The sequence below is a fragment of the Phodopus roborovskii genome, unplaced genomic scaffold (genome assembly GCF_943737965.1).
Source record: "Phodopus roborovskii unplaced genomic scaffold, PHOROB, whole genome shotgun sequence".
Lineage (NCBI taxonomy): Eukaryota > Metazoa > Chordata > Mammalia > Rodentia > Cricetidae > Phodopus > Phodopus roborovskii.
This window is the reverse complement of record NW_026126689.1, coordinates 7,720,899-7,742,224: the sequence shown is the minus strand read 5'-3', so window position 1 is coordinate 7,742,224 and position 21,326 is coordinate 7,720,899. Positions and strand designations below refer to the sequence as shown.

Genomic DNA, 21,326 nt, shown 5'->3' with positions numbered 1-21,326 from the left:
CTTTCTTTCTGATCCTTTGGGTGCGGGTGTGGAACTCCCATCTACCTCTCCAGCACTGTCCGCCTGTGCGCCAGCAAGCTTCCTGCCATGACGATGAGAGACTGAACCTCTGAACTGTAAGCCAGCCCCAGTGAAATGTTTTCCATTATCAGAGTCGCTCTGGTCATGGCGTCTCTCCACAGCAATAGAACACAATTAATACACTAAGACAGCGACAGAAGAAACATGCCTGAATGGTAAATATAGATCAAGATAATCATTCAGAACATTGTGGCTTTTTTTTTTTTCTTATTCTTCAACATTTTTGTAGTATTCCTAAAAGCCTGCGTTTGAATCTATCAACACTATTCCCAGATGTCACACAGGGACATGTCTGCCCTGCCCCCTCTATTGCTTTGGGGTGAGACAACCCCCTGCTGACACCAGCCGGCCTTCCCACTTCGTAATAATTAGTCTCATTGTTTCTGTGAGAAATTACCCTGGCAAAAAGCATCCTAAGAGAGAAAGGATTTGGGAGGCTACTGTTTGAGGGTAGTCCATCGTAGGTGAGGAAGGCATAGTGGTTACAGTGTGGGGCTGATGGTCAGTTTGTATCCATTAAGTGGTGAGAGATAAAGGTTGTACCCAGCTAGCTTCCTCCTTTTTAGGAGCCCAACCCAATGCTGCCCATATTTAGGAAGCATTCTGGCTGAATTAACCTAACCAAGACAATCCCTCACTAGTGTGTCCCGTGACTTCTTTCCTAGGTGAATCTTGGTCTAGCCAAGCTATAGGGATGTAAGCCATCACACCCTCCAACTGTGTCTATACGGATGTAAGCCATCACACCCTCCAACTGTCTCTTTTGCTATATGAGACTCCCAGCTTTGCCCTGAAATGTAACCTAACCAACAGCAAGTCAGCTTATTAGTACAGCAGAGATCTTGCCGTGTGTTAGCTCAGACTGGGCTTATGTTCTTATGGTTTTACGACCACATAAGAAGACTGTGTTAGGATAATTGATCTCTTGACCCCAGGGGAAGGAGCACTACCACACTGATCAAAGGCACGCCAAGGCGAGCCGAGACAAGCCATCCAAGTCTCTGCCAGCCTTGAGATGAGAGCAAATGTAGCTGGAAGCAGCCATTGCTAAGGTTATCCCATGTCAGTCAGTCTCCTCAGTAGTGGAAACGCACAAACTCTAGTAATGAACTGATTTTTACTTCAGGTACTGAAACTTAGTTGATACAGTGCTTACCTAGTATACACAAAGCGCCAGTACCACATAAACACTGGCGATCCCAGTGCTCAAACTCAGGAAGCAGAGGCAGGAGGGTATAGAGTTCAAGATCATCCTTGACTGTAGACTAACTTGGAGACCACCGTGAAATAAACCGCCCCCCCCACACACACACACAGAAAGTAAAAGTATGGGGTTTGAGATGGCCTCTTAGACAGCATAGCTAGCTAATACAACATGGCTGTGATTATGACATCAGAATCCACTGCAATAGGATAACTGCATTGATTTCTCAGAGTAACTCCTCTAAGTCATCAACTGGAGATTGTGTCAATACACATTTGGATGGGCCGGTGAGAAGGTTGAGCAGATCAAAGCTCTTGCCTGCCCAGCCCGATGACCTGAGTTCAATTCCTGGAACTACATAAAGCTGGAAGGAAAGCCGAGACCTAAAAGTTGCCCTCTGACTTGCACATGCCACAATTAACAAAAATAAATAAATGCCTGCAGACTGGTCGACCACAGCCTCCATATGCATTGTAAAAGATCTGCTCTCAGATTAAGGAATACAGTCAATATGAAGAGTGATGGGAACAGCGTTTCAGCGTGGTTGAAATTGGAGAAGAGAGCTTGCGTTCCCAACTCTTGGCTGTTGACCTAAATTCCCCCCCAATGGAATTAAATATCAAATTAGAGAAATGAAAATTGCAAATGCAACCTATAAGGTTAGCAGGAAAGGAGTGGGCTCTACAGTTTGCCTGGGGCCTTAGTTTTGCAGTTAAAATTTATTGGCAAAAAGGCCACTGAGGCTTAGAATTGGATGCATCCTCAGTTATTTGTATAACTGGTGAGAGAGAGAGAGAGAGAGAGAGAGAGAGAGAGAGAGAGAGAACTAAGTACATGAAATATTAGTCTATTCTGCAATTCAGACTTTGAACAACAACCAAAAAAGGGTGTTTTTCTGAATTATATCCACAATGCCTTTTAAGTTTCGTTTCAAATGAAAGACATCCTCCCCTAGTTTTAATAGTGCATATTCTGGATGAAAAGCCCCCCCCCCCAAGCCCCCATAGCATCAGACAGACTTTGTTTGCATAGCTTCCCCTAAAGGTCAAATTCCAGGGCTGCATCTCCTGAGCATCAGTCTTGGCTATCAGCAAAGATGAAAAGATGTCACTGTCTCATGGTAGGGAACAAGTTCTTCCCTGACCTCAGAATGGAACAGCCATAACACCATGATGCTAAATGACTAAAACATCAGGTGGCCTTGGAGACCAAAGGACAGAGCTGCTTAAAGCCAATAAAATGACAGCATGGAGAATAAAGCCTCACTCATTTCCACGTGCACAGACAGGGGACCCTGCATGAGACATGTGTTTCATAGACAGATGCACAGGCATGTGTGTGAACACACACACACACACACACTACAGAACACAGAATAGGGGTAAACATATATTTTTAAGAGAAATCACTTGGTACAAATAGGATCTATGACAAAAAAGCCTACATGTATCCATTTATCATTCAAATATTATATATAAATTGAAGAAAGTATCTAAATGTCTCCCCTAATCCTTCATCTTACTTGTTTGCTCTTTGAATGTGTTGAACGAAATTAACAAATCTATTATTATTATTATTATTATTATTATTATTATTATCACATAAAACTCTCCGGTGCTTAGAGAGCTGGCTGACTCAGTGGCTAAGAGCACTGGCTACTCTCCCAGAGGACGTCAGTTCAATGCCCAGCACTCTATGACAGTCCATAACCAGTTCCAGGAGGACCCAATGTCCTGTTCTGGCCTCCACATGCTCCAGGCACACAAGTGGTTCACAGAGGCACATGCAGGCAAAACATCCAGACGAATAGAGGGAAAATCAATCTCCTTTAGAAATTCCAAGGCTGAGGTCTGGAAGGAAGGTGGCTACAGGGCAAGGATACTGTGAAACACGTTAGAATAATGAAAAAGCTATGGCCCACTGTATGGAAGCCAGCAGCCTGTCTGCCTATGGTGCCCTACAATGAATTCCCATATAGAATGGTGTGGAGAGGTTTCTATGACAGGAAAATCAGGAGTACTGTAAGTATTAGCTATGGGCTGGAGCATTGTTCTATGTCCTTTGAAACATTACCTTAGTCCTAAGAGTAACCACAGAGGTTAATATAACCATTACTCTCAAACTGCAAGATTAAGTAATTCACCCAAAAGTGTACATACAGCTGGTGAGTGTCAGACCTGGAACTCACACAGAAATTTGTCCCATGGCCTGGGCTCACTCTCTCAGGCACACACTGCTTTCCAAGGGAGAGGCAATGGTTCAATCCAGCCTAGAAGGATTGTATTTTAACACATGGTCTTTTTGAGTCCTTAAGTAGGCAGAGGAAAAAAAATAAAATAAAACACTGATGACTCCTGTACTACAGACCACCAATCCATGTACATGAAGAAACATCATTTAAGACCAACTCGTCGTAATAGCTAAACCATGCTGTGCTTAGTCTGTGGCTTCTGAGACCAACACAATCAGCTATCTCTGTCATTCTGTGTTCCTTCGGTGCCTGTGCACACACAAACTCTCCCCTCAGCGCCTGTCATTCCTATCACAGCCACTTGGTAAATTATGTATTTAATTACAGGGCAATCCACAGAAGAACAACAGCAATAATAGCTCATACTTGCTTGCAAAGTGACAGGCACTGTCCTAAGTGCTCAATAAATATTAACTCAGAGAAATCCTCCAGCAATGCTGTGGGGGTAAACATCATATTCTCACTTTAAAGATCTGGATGGTGAGAAAAAGGAGTGAGGTAGCGCGCCCAGGCGCACGTCATTCATAATCTGGGCAGAGCCCAGACTCAGATCTACACAACAGGACTCTAGAGGTCCGTGCTGCACTTCACCGGTAGTCTGCTTGTAGACTCACGGTTTTTCTGGGAGGATGTCATGTTTAGAGCACGAACCACATAAATATCCACAGGACAAAGGGCGGATTTGAGAGAGGCTAATTTAGTATACAGATGAACACAAAACTGACGTGTATTTAACTTTCCTCATCAATGGCAGAGCTGCCATTCATGAATCGTCACAGCAGTTTACTCGATAGATGGTTGTCAGTTTTGCCCTGGCTACACTGTACTATCTAGACTGCAGTGGTTAAGCAAAGGGTCACGGTTTTGCTGTTTTAGAGGAAGCGCTGTTGTAGTGGGATAGTCCTTCTGTGGCACTGACCACGCCCATTGGGGGGTGGAACCATGGGTGGGGTCTTTCTGGCGTGACTCAGACAGGAGAGGATCTGGTTGAATTTCCTGGTGTTCATCTGTCTAGATTGTAAGTTATTTCTCCCTGAATAAACATCTATTCGGCCTATTTGTTTATCCTGATCCTTATTTAACCGCGTTACACTGTTACCTTTCCCACCCGTTTTCCCTAGTTTGTCCTAACCCAATCACAAGCAGGCCCCTTCTTCATCCCACCCATGGCCGAGGACCCCGCACGGGAGCAGATGCTGACTACGTCATCCCTTCCTGCCCCCCTGGGATGACTCACTCGGATGCTCTCGACACCAGCTCAGAGAAAATGTGATTAGCTGTTTGTCTCATCTCTGAGCCTTTTTCTTTTTCTGGGTCCCACTTCCTGGGAACACGTCAACACCAAGATCCCTCCAAGGCTACAGAGCAGAAACCTAAGTCACACATGGCTCACCCTTGCCCTTTCTTCACACACACAACCCCGTGTGAATCCTGCTGCCTGTTTCCCTAATCCAAAACCAGAACCAAACCAAATCAAACCAAAGCAAAAAAGCCACTTTATTTGCCGTCCATGTCACACACCTGTGCATCTCTCTGCATGCAACTCTCTGTGCACCTCTTGCCTGCTCTCACAACCTCAGCAACGAGCCGAGCCGCTATCCTCTCCTTGGATTCTTCAACAAACACTTCCCTGTTTGCTCCGACCCTGGTTCCCACTCATCCATCCCACAGTGCTCGATTCCTGGGTCCTTCTCCTCCAGCAGCTTGTCTTGTGACATACTCCCAGTGTGTCCTCAGAGCAACACCAGTTACTCACCCCAGCTCACCGAGGACTTGCCTTTTATTTGTAACTGTGAAAACAGTTCTGTAGTGAGATAGTCCTTCTGTGGCACTGGGGAGCCAGGAAAGGCTCTCTCTGGCGTGACTCGGACAGGAGAGGATCGGGTTGAATTTCCTGGTGTTCATCTGTCTAGGTTGTAAGTTATTTCTCCCTGAATAAACATCTATTCGGCCTATTTGTTTATCCTGATCCTTATTTACTGCAATACAGTTCCGCAAATTTAAGGTGCCAATACTTGGCCCTGTCTTCAGCTTTTGCAAACCCTAAGAAGCCCCAGTGGATTCATCAGCAGGGCAACGGGTCACAAGGGATTGCCCCTGGTCTGTACTCTATAGACCTAAAACAGCAATAGTCGGTCTTTTGCATAAAGATTTACTTTTATTGTTCATTTTTAAATCGTGTGTATATGTCTGTGTCGGGAGGATTGGTATGTGCACATATATGGAGTGCCCATGAGGACACTGTAGCTGGAATTCACAAGTGGTTTTGAGTCACCTAATACAAGTGCTAGGAACCGAAGTCTCCACGTGCAGTACACTCCCTTAACCACTGAGCCATCTCTTCAGCCCCCAGGAGCTAGCCTCTTAATCCAGCGCAAATAAAGTTTCCTTGGCACAAACATGTTATATATCCCTTTTGATTGGCCTGCTGACATTTTATAGACTTTTAAACTCGATTCTTACACAACCTTGGACAACAGGGGCCACATTAAGTTCTCTCTGAATGCCGCAGTCGTCTGGCACTACTGAGTTTCTCCTTCAAGGCGGAAAAAAAAAAGACTGAAATAAAAGAACAAAGCAACTGTGTACCTTATGCCATTGTTTTCAGAGTCTTCGGCTGTAAGTCACACAACTGAATGTGGCGATCAGGACAAATTAGGTAACAGTAAAAGGCTTCTGAATACACAACAGACAGAAATTGATTTAAAAAAAAAAAAAAAGAATCAAACTTAGCTGGGCAGTGGTGGTGCAAGCCATTAGTCCCAGCACTTGGGAGGCAGAGGCAGGTGGATCTCTGTGAGTTCCAGACCAGCCTGGTCTACAAAGTGACCAAGGCTACACAGAGAAACCCTGTCTCAAAAAAACCAAAAGAAGGAAAATCAAACTTATACCGTGCTGGTTTGGATGAAAATCGTCCCCGTGGGCCCATAGGAACTGGCATTCCTAAAGGGGTGGCCTTTAGAGGAAGTGTGTCAGACAGAATTGGCTTAGAGGTTTTAGTAGCTCAAGCCAGGCCTACTTTTTCTTCCTGTGGCCTTCAGATCTGGATGAAGAACTGTCAGCTGCTGCCGCTCTAGCAGACACTGTGTGCCTCTGTGTCTCCCTGCACGCCACCATGCTTCACACCGTGATGACTGTGGACTAAACCTCTGAACTGTAAGCCAGCTGCAATGAAATGTTTTCCTGTATGAGAGTTGCTGTGCTCATGGTGTCTCTTCACAGCAGTAGAAACCCTAACTAAGACAGCTACTATATCAGAGACACTTCTGCAGAGTTCCCCTATCAATCAATCAGAGACACATCTGCAGAGTTCTCCTATCAATCAATCAGGGGTACTTCTGCAGAGTTCTCCTATCAATCAATCAGGGGTACTTCTGCAGAGTTCTCCTATCAATCAATCAGGGGTACTTCTGCAGAGTTCTCCTATCAATCAATCAGATGTACTTCTGCAGAGTTCACCCAGTACCGCCCCCAGCGACTTCCCTGCAGCTTTGGTTCTGAACACACGGTGTGTGTGCCTTGCACGGTGCAGGCTATTATTACGCCATGGATCACCAGCCACTGAAACCAAAACTCCTCAGCTCAGATTCAGGACAACTGTGTGTCATGGGCGGCAGTGTTTCCGGTGCCCATGCAAAGTTGCTTCCTCTTACAGAGACAGAATGGTTTAATTATTTAAAAAAAAAAAAAAAAAAAAAAAAAAAAAAAAAAACAAAGGCTTTTAGTATTTCTGGATGTCTCTCTTCAACCTGTGAGTATCAAATTAGCATTTCTTGGGGTTCTATTGTGTTAGTTTGCTTGATTTTAAAATTTGCTTTTGGAGTTTCTTCTGAAACTTGAGTTTCTCTTTTCTTTCTTTCTTTCTTTTTTTTTTTTTTTTTTTTAATGAAGATGGTTCAGTGGTAAAGAGCACTGGCTGTTCTTCCAGAGGTCCTGAAGTTCAATTCCCAGCAATCACACGGAGGCTCACAACCATCTACCATGGGATCTGGTGTCCTCTGCTGGCCTGCAGGCATACATACAAATAGAGCACTCATACATAAAATAAATCTCTGAACAAAAATGGTTAGGTGAATTTGACTTGGGATTAGGACAGAATTTCCAATAATTTCTGAAAAGGTTTAAGCATGCTTTTGCCACGCTATAGTAAATATTCACGCAAAACAGCATTCCCAGTAGCACTGATGATTTTAAAATGAAAACAGCTTAAAACACTGAAGACACACCACACCTTGCAGCATTTGGACAAGATATATAAAATATACAAAAATAAGCAAGTATGGTCAATTCTACTCAATGGAATATTTATTTGCTTCAGTCTTTAATAAATGGTAAAATGACACTGCAGAACTGTTTTAAAATCCATTCATTCTTTATTATGGTAAACGTCTGCTTTATATGCCTGTCTTTTACACCTGTGCCCCAAGGGTCACACAAAAATCTCTTGAGCAGAAAGGTGCTATTGAGTGGGGAAAGACTAAGAAGCCCAGCTGTAGCGTGGATCGACCGTGTCTCCCGTGTGCACCTGCTTTTGCGCCCAGCATAAACAGTGCAGCCTAGCGGGTGGTTTGCGGTCAGTGGGTCCATGTTCTTCACGAGGAGTTAGGGACCCCAGTCTCATCTTTCACGTTTGCCTTCTGGTCCCAGGGTGAGCGATTTTGCGCCACCACACACATCCACCGTGATGTGTTGCTTCTCCACAAACCCCTGGACCACAGACCTCAGCGACTGGAGACACCTCCAAAGCCATCAAACGTGTCCGCTTTCCTTAGACGGCGACTACACCGGTATCCGCCATAGTAACAGGAAACTGAGTAATAAGCCCAATGGCCCAATCTGATTACATTGGAGCAGGACCCCAAATAGGCACTGGCGACCTTTGGGGTGACATACAAGGTTTGTTCACCCCAATATCATAGGCATAGCCAGGAATATTCCACTGGGGAATTTCTCTAAGCCGCCTCATTATTTTTTTCCTTTTATCACTTTACTGTTTTTGTTGGACAAGAATCACTCTCAGCAGCTAGTCACCAGCCTGTACCCTGAGGACAGGGGGCTGAATGGGGTGGACACGGCCTCCAGTGTGCATGAAGATCAGCCACGTTCCCGGGCTTGGCTTCCGTGGCCTGAGCCCCATGAAGCTAGCCCTGTGGCTGCAGGGTTTCAGTAAGCTCTGAGATGGATGGGAGCTATGCTGCAGCAGACCAGGGGTTCTCAACTTTCCATTTTCAGTCACAGGATCTTGGAGAAGCTAAAGGAGGCTATGGAAGCCCACAGTATGACTTGGAGGGTGAGGGCACTTGCAGGTAAGCCCAGCATACTTCAGGACCCATACAGTGGAAAGAAAGAACCTCAGCATTTGTGAAATACGTGCATTCCCTTATATGGACGGACACACACCCACACATAGACACACAGACACACACACAGACACTCTATATACACGCATACCCCATACACACATACCATACACATACACACTGTATACACATAGGTACACACACCATACACCCAAACACACACACATACACACTTCATATATACACATATCCCATACAAACACACTATATACACACAGGCACACATACCATACACACAGACACACACACACACACACACACATACACAGAGACATACACACAGACTCCATACACACACACACACACACACATACACACTCCATATACACACATATCCCATACACACATACCATACAAACACACTATATGCACACTGGCACACACATCATACACACATACACCATATGGATACATACCACACACATACACACTCTAAAAATAAACTAAGGAAAGTTATAAAGCCTTGTACCACCAGGAAAGTTAACAAACTTAGACAGCCCCAAATTTTGTGTAGAGTTTTAGGGGTCCAGAGCTCATCAGATAGGGTACAGACATCCATTTGCTCTGTATGATTGCCCGGGGACTCGGGGCAGGGGTGGAGGGATAAGGGGAAGTAAGGAGGGATGGGAAGGGGAGGCAGAGGGTTGTGGCAGGAGGAAGAGGGCAGGGATGAATAAAAGGGGGATCTTTATAAACTAAGCCTCTGCTTAGCTGAATGCCCTAGCGCTGCCTTCAAGCTCAGAAGCAATTGCAGAAGAGCAGTGTTTGTCTAAGGAAAACTGGACAAGGAGAACTGAATTACAGGATTTCCCAAGAATGCATCCCATTATCCAACACTAGAGGTTAGGGCTCCTAGTATTTTTGTTTTTGTTTTGGGTTTTTTTTTTTTTTAGTTATAAAGCTGTTGGCCAATGGCTACGATTTCTTATTGGCTAGCTCTGTCTTAAATATTAACTCATTTCTATCCATCTAAGTGTTTCCACGTGGTCTTATCGTACCAGAAAGAGGTCCAGACCTCTTCTCTCACGTCCTACATCTTGACTCCTCTCTACTACATCTCCCAGAATCCTCCTTGTCTCCTAGCCCGCCTATCTTGCCTTCCTACAGGCCAACAGTGCTTTATTCATATGAGGGCTCCTAGTATTAATTTAGCTATTGGTTACTAAGAGGTAAGGAATATTGCATTTGTTGGCAATACTTGCTCTTAAACACTATGTGTGCATATGTTTCCTAAAGAGAAATCGTACCTTATCAGTGTGGTCATCTGCTCTGAATGCTGGGACTGGAGGGGCTGACTCCTCCTTTCAAGGGAGAGAATAAAGTAATATTGTCACCACACACTGGCCATTCTCAAACCTCAGCAACACAACTGAAGCTAAGACCCAGGGGAGGCTGTGCTGGGTAAGACCACCCTTATCTCCATTCACCCAACCTTTGATGTCAAACATCTCAAACAATTTGTACCCCGTACTATCATCTCCTACTTTTAACATGAGAGAAAACACCAGAGCTTCACAAAGAGGAACTGTGGACGGCACGCCCTCTGCAAAACCCATCCGTGCCCCCTCTGCCTCTTTTTAGCCAAGAGCGTAGCCTGTCACAGCACAGAAGCTACAGGTAGCACCGGGTGCCAGATGGGGATGCAACAGTGAGTTCTTTGGTCTTACCATAGGAAAGGCCTCCTTAACACGATCTGCTGACTGCCTCTCCCCACACTGGGTGTTAGCTTAGGTGACCGTATGATGCCTTTATGTTGCGTACAATTCCTTAATGTTGCGTGTAAACAATGAGAAGAAATGTGAAACACACACCGTCTTATATTTGTATTGCTTCTTTGCTGGGCTTTCAAAGTCTGTAAGGCTGAATGGGTCTCCTAGCTTTAACTGTCCCCCCCCCCCTGCCACCGGCAGCCAATTCTATCTGCTTCTTTTGCTTTCTGGGAGTCTTCCTAAGGGATGTCTTCTCCATCACTCCTTCCCAAACTACCAGCTCCCACAATGAAACCCCAAGTCCCCAATATGGCTGAAACGCCCACAATGAATTCAGAGTCCTTTTATTAACAAGAATTAATGACTATATAGATGACTCACGTAAGCAGGTGCGCTAAGAAAGTCTATTCCCTGACAAGACAGTCTCCAAAGTGAGCCAAACAGTGAACTGGAGCAGGGAGTCCAAAACTAGAGGGGGGGAAAATCAGCAAGGAAATGGATACGCTGAAAATGAACTGAGCAGTTTTCCAAGTCAGCCAGTCAAATAAAAGCTACATCAAACAGTATCGGCACCAGGCAAACCTCCACAGGGGAAGGAACTTCAGGGACAGAACACAACGGAGAAACAGTATGTCCAGACGGAGACAAAGGGAGACACCTAATGAAGGGAACAGGAAGGAACCCCAGACCTCTGGAAACCTGCTCTGCGAGCAATCTTTTCGCTGGGGATCTTTTTTCAAAGGGCCACTGTGTCCGGGCCTTCTGCTCCTCTGCTCTCCATCTCAGGCCCTGGAGTCAGCTCCTGGGGGTGGGGGGTAGGGGTGTGGGGGGTGAGGGGGCTGACTCCAGGCAGCCAGCCAGGGCCCAGCTGGGACCCTGCTTCTTTCAGCCACTCTTCCTGACTCCTCCGGGAGCATGCTCTCCCTCCTGGAAATTCCTACACTTTAATTTCCTCTTGGAACACTGCTCAAACTCTGCCTAATATGGTATTAAGTACATTATGCTTTCTTCAGAGGCAGATTTCCTCCTCACAGGCAGGAACATGTTTTAATGCTGTGTTTCGTAAGTATCTAAGCACAGTCTGGCACACAGTAGGTGTGCATCCTACACGTGGAGCTGAAGCTAAGTTAGTCTACTGAATTCAGCAGGCCAGCTCTAATTTGGGTGTTCTGAACAGCAAACTGCAAATGCGAGACACACACACTGCACGTGTGAGACACACACACTACAAGTGTGAGACACACAAACTACACGTGTGAGACACACACTACAAGTGTGAGACACACAAACTACATGTGTGAGACATGCACACTACAAGTGTGAGACACACAAACTACACGTGTGAGACACACAAACTACACGTGTGAGACACACAAACTACATGTGTGAGACACACACACTGCACGTGTGAGACACGCACACTACACGTGTGAAACACACAAACTACACGTGTGAGACACACACACTACAAGTGTGAGACGCACACACTACAAGTGTGAGACGCACAAACTACATGTGTGAGACACACACTACAAGTGTGAGACACACAAAACTACACGTATGAGACACGCACACTAAACATGTGAGACTCACAAACTGCAAGTGTGAGAGACACACACTAAACATGAGACACACACACTACACATGTGAGACACACACTACACGTGTGCGACACACACACTACATGTGTGAGATACACACACTACACATATGAGACACACACTACACGTGTGAGACACACATACTACACATGTGAGACACACAGTACACGTGTGAGACACACACTACACGTGTGAGACACACACCAGTTCCTCCCTCTTCCACACGTGTCTTTGTATCACCTGTGTATTGTCACTCAGATTTCAGTACTCCCTCCCTTCCTACAAGCTCCTGTGCATTCTATTTTTTTCCATATGTTGCTGATTGGCATCTATAAGGTGCAGTACTAAAAAACTGCTATGACATTGATTTGAAATCGAGCCATAAAGCATTAGCAACACGCCTACTTCTCTTTGGCACCACGTGTGATCCTGCAAATGAAAGCTGCCGTCAGCCAGGAGCTCACAATGGTGAATCCACCAGCCAGGAGCTCACAATGGTGAATCCACCAGCCAGGAGCTCACAATGGTGAAACCACCAGCCAGGAGCTCACAATGGTGAATCCATCAGCCAGGAGCTCACAATGGTGAAACCACCAGCCAGGAGCTCACAATGGTGAATCCACCAGCCAGGAGCTCACAATGGTGAAACCCTGCCTGTGTTGCGCATGCAGAGAGGCAGTGAGCAGAACAGAGCAATGGCCTCCATGAGTTTACCCCATGGGTCAGAAACAGATGCTCCATCACCGGTCTCTTCTTTTTTAACAACTGGCTGTACAATTCAATGATACAAATATTCATTGAGCCTCTTCAAAGTACCAAGCATAATGCCAACTGCAAGACACACAACAGAACTCACAATATAGAAGAGACCCAATTTACACAGGGAATTGAAAAATACAAGGATAACTAATAATCTAAACAAATAAATAGTATTATTATGCTTACAGTTAATTTCTGTCCCCTAAACAATTAAAATCTGGGGCATGTTCTCTGGGCCTGGCTGATGTATAAGAAACAAACTAGTAAAAATCAAATGACCCACTAATGAGCTAATTTCTTACTACATTTTATAGGCCGGTAAACTGAGAGGCCAGAAAGATGGCTTATTGGGTAATGGCAGTTTCAGCTAAGCCTGATGAACCAAATCCATGGTGGAAAGAGAGAACTAATTCCTGCAAAGATTCCTCAGACCTCCACAGGAGGTGCACACTCATGCCCCCCCCATAAATAAATTAAGTCCTAAAAATTCCTCTGCAGTCTAAGTACCTTGTCCTCTTGCAGAACTACAGCTGCAATAGAGCCAAGAACTTCCTTGCTATCAGTGAGACCCCGAGAGAAAATAAAATCTACCAAACTTAATCCTCAAGAGAAACTATGAAGAGCCGTCCTCACTCTTGTTTTGCACACGGGGAAGCTGGGCTGGGAAAGTTAAATGGCCCTCCCAGAGCCAGCCAGTGGCAATGTAGAATTTGGAACAGGTGTGAATAGCTTCCACTAGGGATGGCATATGTACAATGTTTTCATAATCAGTTTTGTACTGCACATTTCTAATCCTTCCCTCCTGGTAAATTCTTAGAGAGCAATGAGCATTTTTTTTCTTTATATTTCTTCAGGGCCTTGAATATGAACACAAAAGCCCACTGGGCAAATGAATGAAGAGTGTATAGCATAGTAATATTAGGTAAAAGAACCCAGACACAAAGAATTCACTTCACAGTGCCAGTGTTGGCATCCAAGAGGACCTCCAGGGACTGCACCTCCTGAAGGGCACCACCTTCTTGTGCAAATCCCTATCTCAATGAGTCAGAGCTATCCTGTGTGGGCAGTGGAGCCTCTTACCTGGCTGTGTCAGGAAAGGAACAGGAGATCTCTCACTTGTAGGAGAGCATTCCCATTGGGAGACCCATTGCCAGTTTACCACCAATAGCTTATCGGCTATTCTAGAGAGCTGCTTTTAGGGTAGAGTGTCTAACCCTGGGAATGTCTTGGCCAACATCTGATTCCTATCTCATGGTGAATCATGAACCAAAACCACACAACTATCACTTTGGAGAACTTAAGTACAAACCTCATAAGACATTAATTTCGGGGGGGGGGGGATATTTGTTACACAGTATAAATAGCTAATGCAAAAGAGACTGAAGATTATCTCCACAAATGAAGAAGGGCTAGAGATAGAGGTTTCAAAGGAATTATAAGACACATATAGACAAAGCAATGGTAAGAATACAAGGAACCTTGCATAAAGGCAAGAACATCCCCACAAAGAATCTCAGAGTTCGGAGAAATCTTAACAGTCATTTTGTCCAGCCACTCACCAAAGGTCCATTTTAAAAAATAATGAAATTAATGCAGGGCTTACATGAATTTAACCTGAAACCCAGACAACTGACCTCCTTGAGCTGTCCTGCACTCAGTGAGGAATGAGGATAACATCCCCATCATTTGTGCTTACTTCCCACGGTTTCAGTTACCCATGGTCAATCAGTCTGACGATATTACACGGAAAACTAGAGAAATAAGCGATTCATGTGTTTCACATAACTTCTGCTGTACTATGTTGCTATGGCAACACACCATCTGTGATGAGGCTAAGGGTAGAAAACGGTACTAGTCACAACAGAGAGCATATTCTACATCTCATTTGAGGGCATTTCTGAAACGAACCGAACAAATCACAGGAGCAGGCAGGCACCACGAGCAGAATATGATTTGCTGAGATGCTACTCAGCAGAGATGCTATTCAGCAGAGGTTGCTCATTTTACCTGCAGAATGCCATTATGTCCTCAAATTAGCCCCGTTCCCTTTTCCTTTCTCTCTGGGAGGTGTTACACCTCATCCTGCCGGTGTAAGGCAGAATGAACATGTGTATGTACACATGTGTTGTGTACATGTGTGTGTGGATGCATGCACATGAGGAGAACTGGAAAGGTAGAAAACGCAGCAAACAAAGGCCTGTAGAATAACGATCAAGACACCTTAGCATCTCCGCGTTAGAAAAGCCAGTCCTTCAACAATGCCAAGAAGCAGTGCTGGTGACGGGAACAGGCACTAAAGGGTTACCAACAAGAGAGTCCAAAACATTCGCCAAGATCCCACACATGTAGGCTCTTGCTGGAAAATGGCTAAGAGGGTGCCCCCAGAGGTTTCTCTAGATAGGAATTACCATAGCAATTCTTTGTCAAGAAAATGACACAATCCCTTAAAACAGCAGGCTTCCCGCTGTGAAGCCAGCATGATTGCACATGGCTGCTCTGCTGCCCAGGGCCCCGGTCAAAGAGAACAAGATGATTCCGGTGACAGCAAGTTCCCTGAGCTGCAGCCTAGCACAGAAAAGTACATGCTGTCCCTCTTGGCATTTACAGCCTCAGCACCAGGCAGAGGGTGAGCGGCTGACGTGGATGCTAACGATGACAGCCCACACCTGTCTCCACAATGAGGTGCAGTCAAAGGGTTTAAGGCCCCCAGGGTTCTGTTGCTCTGTTTTTACCGTCATTGAAGCCATCGTTGGTAGCCACATGGGTGAATGGTGACTGAGCCCGGGGCTCCTCGCTCAGGGAGTAGCTGTGTTCAGCCTGGATGAGAGGCGCTGGTGAGGTTGGAGATGGCTCTACCTCCATGGACACACTCTTCTCTGAGAGGAAAGGGTCATTCAGGAGCTGACCCAGGACGTTCTGGGAAAACTCATCCAGCAGTTCCGAGAAGTGCTGCAAGAAAGCAGAGGAGGAAGAATTCAGGGTTGCTCGCTCTTGATCTGACACTCAACACACACACCTCAAGGAGAAGAGATGGACGGACCGGCGTGCAGCCACTTGCAAATTCCATTCGTCTATATCTGTCCGTCAAAGCATGGCGGTGGGCAGGGGCTGCAGAGGAGGCTCAGCTGGTGAAGTGCTCTCTGCACAAGCATGAGGACCTGCGTTTGGTCCCCAGGGCACACATGAAAATACAAGCACAATGGCACATGTCTGCAATGCCAGTGCTAGGGAATCAGGTGGGCTCCTAGGGCTTGCTGGCCAGTCAGACCTAATTAAGGAGCCCCAGGTCCCTGCAAGAAACATTGCTCCAAAGACACGTGGATAGTCCTTGAGGGCACTAGGGTTGACCTCTAGCCTGTGAGTGCATGCACACACACACACACACACACACACTTGATACTTAGCGGCTTAAACTAATCATAACTTATTATCCCTTGTCACTTTGTGGGTTTTCTGAGTGAGGTACTGAGTTCATTGAGGTCCCATGATTTAGCCACACTGCACGCTTGGCTAGGGTCTAGGCTCAGGCAGCTAGATGCCTGGGTCCTCACTCAAGGCAGCTGGGTGGGGTTCCCTGACAGAATGGTAGAAATCTTCCAGGAAGAACAAAATGATAGATGAATGACCTCAGAATCATACACCATTGTCTCACAAAGTCCCTGTCTCCATGGACACTCCAATCAAGGCTCATGGGGTGGCACAATACAACTCTACTTCCTGGGAGAGAAAAAAAAAGTATATATATATATATATATCAAAATCCACTTGCAGATGAGTGTGATTCCCTGAGAGCCACTGTCGGAATGCTCAGCCACAGTCTGCACTAGCAACATCTTTAAATAGGGTACCCTCTATTTCTACAGAGTGAGGAGTTGGCTACAGCAAGGAGCCCGACTCAAAAGCAACAGAGGCAGCGCTATAGTCCTGGTCTAGAATATTCCCCCAAAGTCTATGTCTTAGCTTTGGTCCTCACCCATGTTGCCACTGAGAGGTAAAAGAACCTTTCTGGGGTGGAGCCTATCGGGGGTCTTCGGGTCACACAGGACCCTGGGTTCTTTTCTCTTTTTCACTTTTCAGCCACGGGATGAACAGCCCTGTTCTGCCATGTACCCGCACATCAAGGTGTGCTGGCTTGCCCGGAACAGCAGCGTCAGCATGAACCGATTATGCAACGTGAGCAGTTACACGCAGGACCCTCCACAACATAAGCCAAGGGGAAGGTTAATCATATCAGGCGTGCGCTACAGTCACTTTCCACCCTCCATCTCTAACTCAGCTGACTTCTCAGTCCCTGCCAAGCCATGGGCACTCTACTCTATAGGAGTAGTCTGTATGTAGTACCTGGGGCCGCTATCTTCCCCTCTCACCCTCCCACATTGAAGGGGATGAAGCCCCATTAACCCTCCCCACCAGAGGGCTGCACCGGTCCAGTGAGCATCTGCGGAGTTATGCTCAGCACTGCACGGCTGGCATGCTGGACTAGATAATTCTTTCGGTTCTGGTGTAGAGGTGGCGGCAGGAGTGCGTGTGTGTGTGTGTGTGTGTGTGTGTGTGTGTGTGTGTGTGTGGTGGGGGTTGGTCTGTATATACCCCCTCGATGTCGGGAACACCCCCTCTTTGGTGTGAAACCAAAAGTGTCTCCGTGCTGAAGCCACCCTCAGCACCTGTAATTCCACGCTGGCTTCTACTGTGAACAGGAAGCTGGCCCCACTTCCACTCACTGCTCTGCTGCCTGACCCACCTGTGTCCTGGAACACTGGCATTGTCCCTAGCGGTGTAGATGCGGCGTCCAAGATGAGAAGAAGAGCCACAGACGTTGCAGCTAAAGTCAAACTTTAGGAAGACCCAGCACATGAAATAAATAAGAAGACAAAAAAGACCCAGGCCTCCCTAAGGCATGGCCACTTAGGACAGGGCGTCTTAAACTTCTCCATACACAGAAATTATTCGGGGAGACTGAAGAGGGAGACTCTGAATCACATGTATGCATGGGGCCCACGAGCCTTCCTTTGCGACCAGCTGAATCCAGGGAGGAGCAGGGCAGCTGTGAGGCTAAGATCTGAACCAGATTTCCTGTTATACAGTAAGCTAAGGTCAGTGTATGGTCCCCTAAGCAGGCCATGCTCCCGGCCTGATGGACGGATTGATGGACGGTGAGTATTATGAGGTGTTTGATGGCGTTACCTTTGAGAACAAAATCACAGTGACAGAAAGGGAGGTTAAATAATGCAAACCGTAAGATTCAAAAGCACTGATCACAGCCTGCCCGTACCCAAACCACAACTCTGTCCCGAGTCACAAGGTCAACGCTGGCTAGATAGGCCAGCCCCACTAAGCCTCTGGAATCCCGGCCCATCCAGAGGCAAGGCGAAGTTGCCTGGGCTGGCCTGCTCTGCTGACACCCTGTTTCTTTCTCTGGAGCAGCACTAATGAATGTTTTCATGAACATCCTCTTGATAACCAATAATAAACTCCGGGCTCTGTTCACCTTCCTCAGGCTCCCCCTACTTTGGACGATAAAGTAATTATCATGTTATGAGACAATTTAGCCCTAATGACAGGTGGCCCTGAGAATCCACATCATAACCTCCCCCTCTGCAGAAAAGGAGCTCCCCAGAAGCAAAGACCAACAGCACCTAGCCACCCACCATGGACTTAACAAAGGTAACTGCTGAGTGGGTTCAGGGACTAAAGAGATGGCACCAATCAGTTCTAACAGATGCCATGACTCAGCCCGGCAAAGGGGAGCTAGCCAGGTCTACTCGGCAGCTTTGGTCTTGGGGACTCAGCAGACGGGTCAACCTCTCTTTCCAACTCTATGGCTGTGGGTCTACCGTGTAGCTGGCTGAGCTCCATGCCAGCTTAAATCAAACAGCACGGCTTTTCCCCCCTTCTCCAGATGTGCCCATAACCCAAGAGCTATAGTAGTGGAGACAGAAGGATGGCTGAGCTTGCTGGCCACCAGTCTAGCTCCGGGTTCCATGGCAGACCCTGTCTCAAGGGAATAAGGCAGAGAATGGTAAAGCAGGACCCCCAGTGACCTCTTCTGATCTCAATACATGGCAGGTGTGTACACGCTCACATGCACGCACATACACCACACACACACACACACACCCCAAAGGTGACCTAATGCTAATAACTGCTCCAAGATCTGAAGTCATGGGGGTCAGGAAAAAGGAATGAGATGGAAAGAAAATGAAAGGATTATAATGAGTTCAAATAACTGGTACATTGACTTCCTATGGTCTTCCTCAAACACTCACCCCTGAGGCTACTCATCCAATGTGGCTTATATACAGCTCTCTAGACAAAGCACTGGGCCAAGTGAGGGGGCTAGGCAGGAAGAGAGAAAATAACTAGTCTCGTGTACAGACGGATCTGAAGCACATCCTGTGGTCATGGTCCTGGGTGCGCTCAGCCTAACAAGAAGAGAGCAGACTGGGACTGTGTAGCTGTCAACCCACTGCTTGGAAATCAGGTGTGTGTGTGTGTGTGTGTGTGTGTGTGTTGGAGAAGTGGAGTGGGGATGCATTGAGGAATAATGAAATAAATGCTGGATGTGGTCAGTATCTGTCCACCTCGATGAGTAGGGTGTTCTATGTTAAGGGATGGTGGAACATATAGATGTTGGACTCAAGGCCCAACTGTGCAAACTCATACAGGATGTGCTGGACCAGCCTGTCTGAGACACACCCACAGCCACAGACACACAAACCCCACTTACCCAGGCTTGCCCACCCCTGAAGTCTATCCCAGCTAGAAGAGGGGTATTCCATGAACTGAGCCTAAGAACTGCCAACAAAGATAATAGTAATCACTCACAAACACTGGCAGGCCATGGTTAGTAACCTATTCAGCTAGGGTACTCTATAATTTTCTAAAATGTTGACGCAACCTAAAATGAGGCTATGCATGCTTTCCTACCTTAGAGAAGGGAAAGCACCTTCTTCTATTGTGGGTTTGCTTTATCGCTACTTTTGTTGTTATAGTAGTAGTTGGTTGGTGTGTTTTGGGTCCCCCCACCCATGACCTCTACCCTGGGGTTCAGGTGGAAGAACCCCAGGGCCAGCCATCCAAAGCCCCCAATCTGTGCTTGCTAAGAGTCCTGTTCTCCATGTCTGTGGTCACTGTGGGCCTCTGCCTGAAAGACTGCACTTGGACAGAGAAAAGGGAGGCTTTATACTTCAAAACGCTCAAGGCTTACACACATAGCACACTTCCAGAGCCAAAGTGGGGAATGCGGTGGGACAAGCTAACAAAAACATTTAGAGGACGCGCCTCAAGCTGACTAGACACAGAGCTCGGCCTCCCTCCAGCAGAACAGTACTGAGGTGGGCTAGAAGGTCTCCATGGGCTCTGGAGGCCATCAAGCTATTCTCCCTGTCCCCTCCCCACAGAGGCCTTAGATCTAAGCGGTTCTGACTCAGGACTCTGTACACACACACAGCCAGAAGGAAGAAGGCAACACAGTCAACGTCACAAGCCAAAAAAGAAATCAAAAAAAAAAAGGGGGGGGGGTGCTGATGAGTCAAATCCCATTACAAGCAAACTCCAAGTGTGCCCAATTTGTTTCTGGCACTAAACTTTAGGTAATTACAGATGTCTCTAAATTAAAAAAATAAAAGAGGGCCACGCCTTGCAGCTCCTTTCATTGTTAAAGGTGTGACCGTGTTTTGAGAGGATTGGTTTTACTCTGGTAATTGTCATTTGTTTTATTGAAACTAGCAGTAACAGAAATGTCTCAAGTCCTACCCTAAGACATACACACTTAAGTATGTTGTGTGCAGGTGTGCTTTTCTTTGTGGATAAAGCATGTAATAGAATTAATCAAAGTATAAAGGCGCATGCAGATCCTAAGAGAGCAAATATGAATCCATAGGTAGGTGCATCCGTGGTTTATATACAGGATTACTCCGCAAAGAGCAACAATGGCACCCTGGGATTGAAGGACAGTTAACTCCTGTACATGCCATCGTGATGCTGACACTACTGACGGAAGTCTAACATAAACTGCTGGCTGTCCTGTGAAGGCTGTGGTCAGTGCCCATCAATTGTAACATACGGGTCACTCTGACCCAGACGACGACCATGAATATAGTTGTCTGGGAAATCTCTAGTATTTCTTCTTCACTTCTGCTGCAAAACTCAAAGTGCTCTTCAAAGTTTCTTGTCACCCTTCATTTATTTATTAATCTAAATGTAAATTTCTTTACAGATGCTGTTTGCCTCACGCCAGCAAGAACGGCTTTTAAACTGCGTAACTTTCCATCATTAAAATAAGAAATGATAAACTTTCACCAAATGTAGGCCAATCCTTAATGGCCCGCAGCAGCTCTTCTTGAATTTGCTTTAGGGAGA

General features: G+C 46.2%; 1 protein-coding gene across 2 annotated transcripts in view; it reads right to left on the bottom strand.

Annotated features, from left to right (window-relative positions):
• Window positions 1-21,326, bottom strand: part of Creb3l2 (cAMP responsive element binding protein 3 like 2) — a 113,528-nt gene that overhangs the window by 34,603 nt on the left and 57,599 nt on the right. Inside the window, exon 2 of one of the 2 annotated variants that reach the window (XM_051174652.1) lies at window positions 15,698-15,914. The exons of the other annotated variant lie outside the window; for it this stretch is intronic. Coding sequence (XP_051030609.1) covers window positions 15,698-15,914 — 217 coding nt within the window. The remainder of the gene's footprint in view (window positions 1-15,697; window positions 15,915-21,326) is intronic. 2 annotated transcript variants of the gene reach the window in all.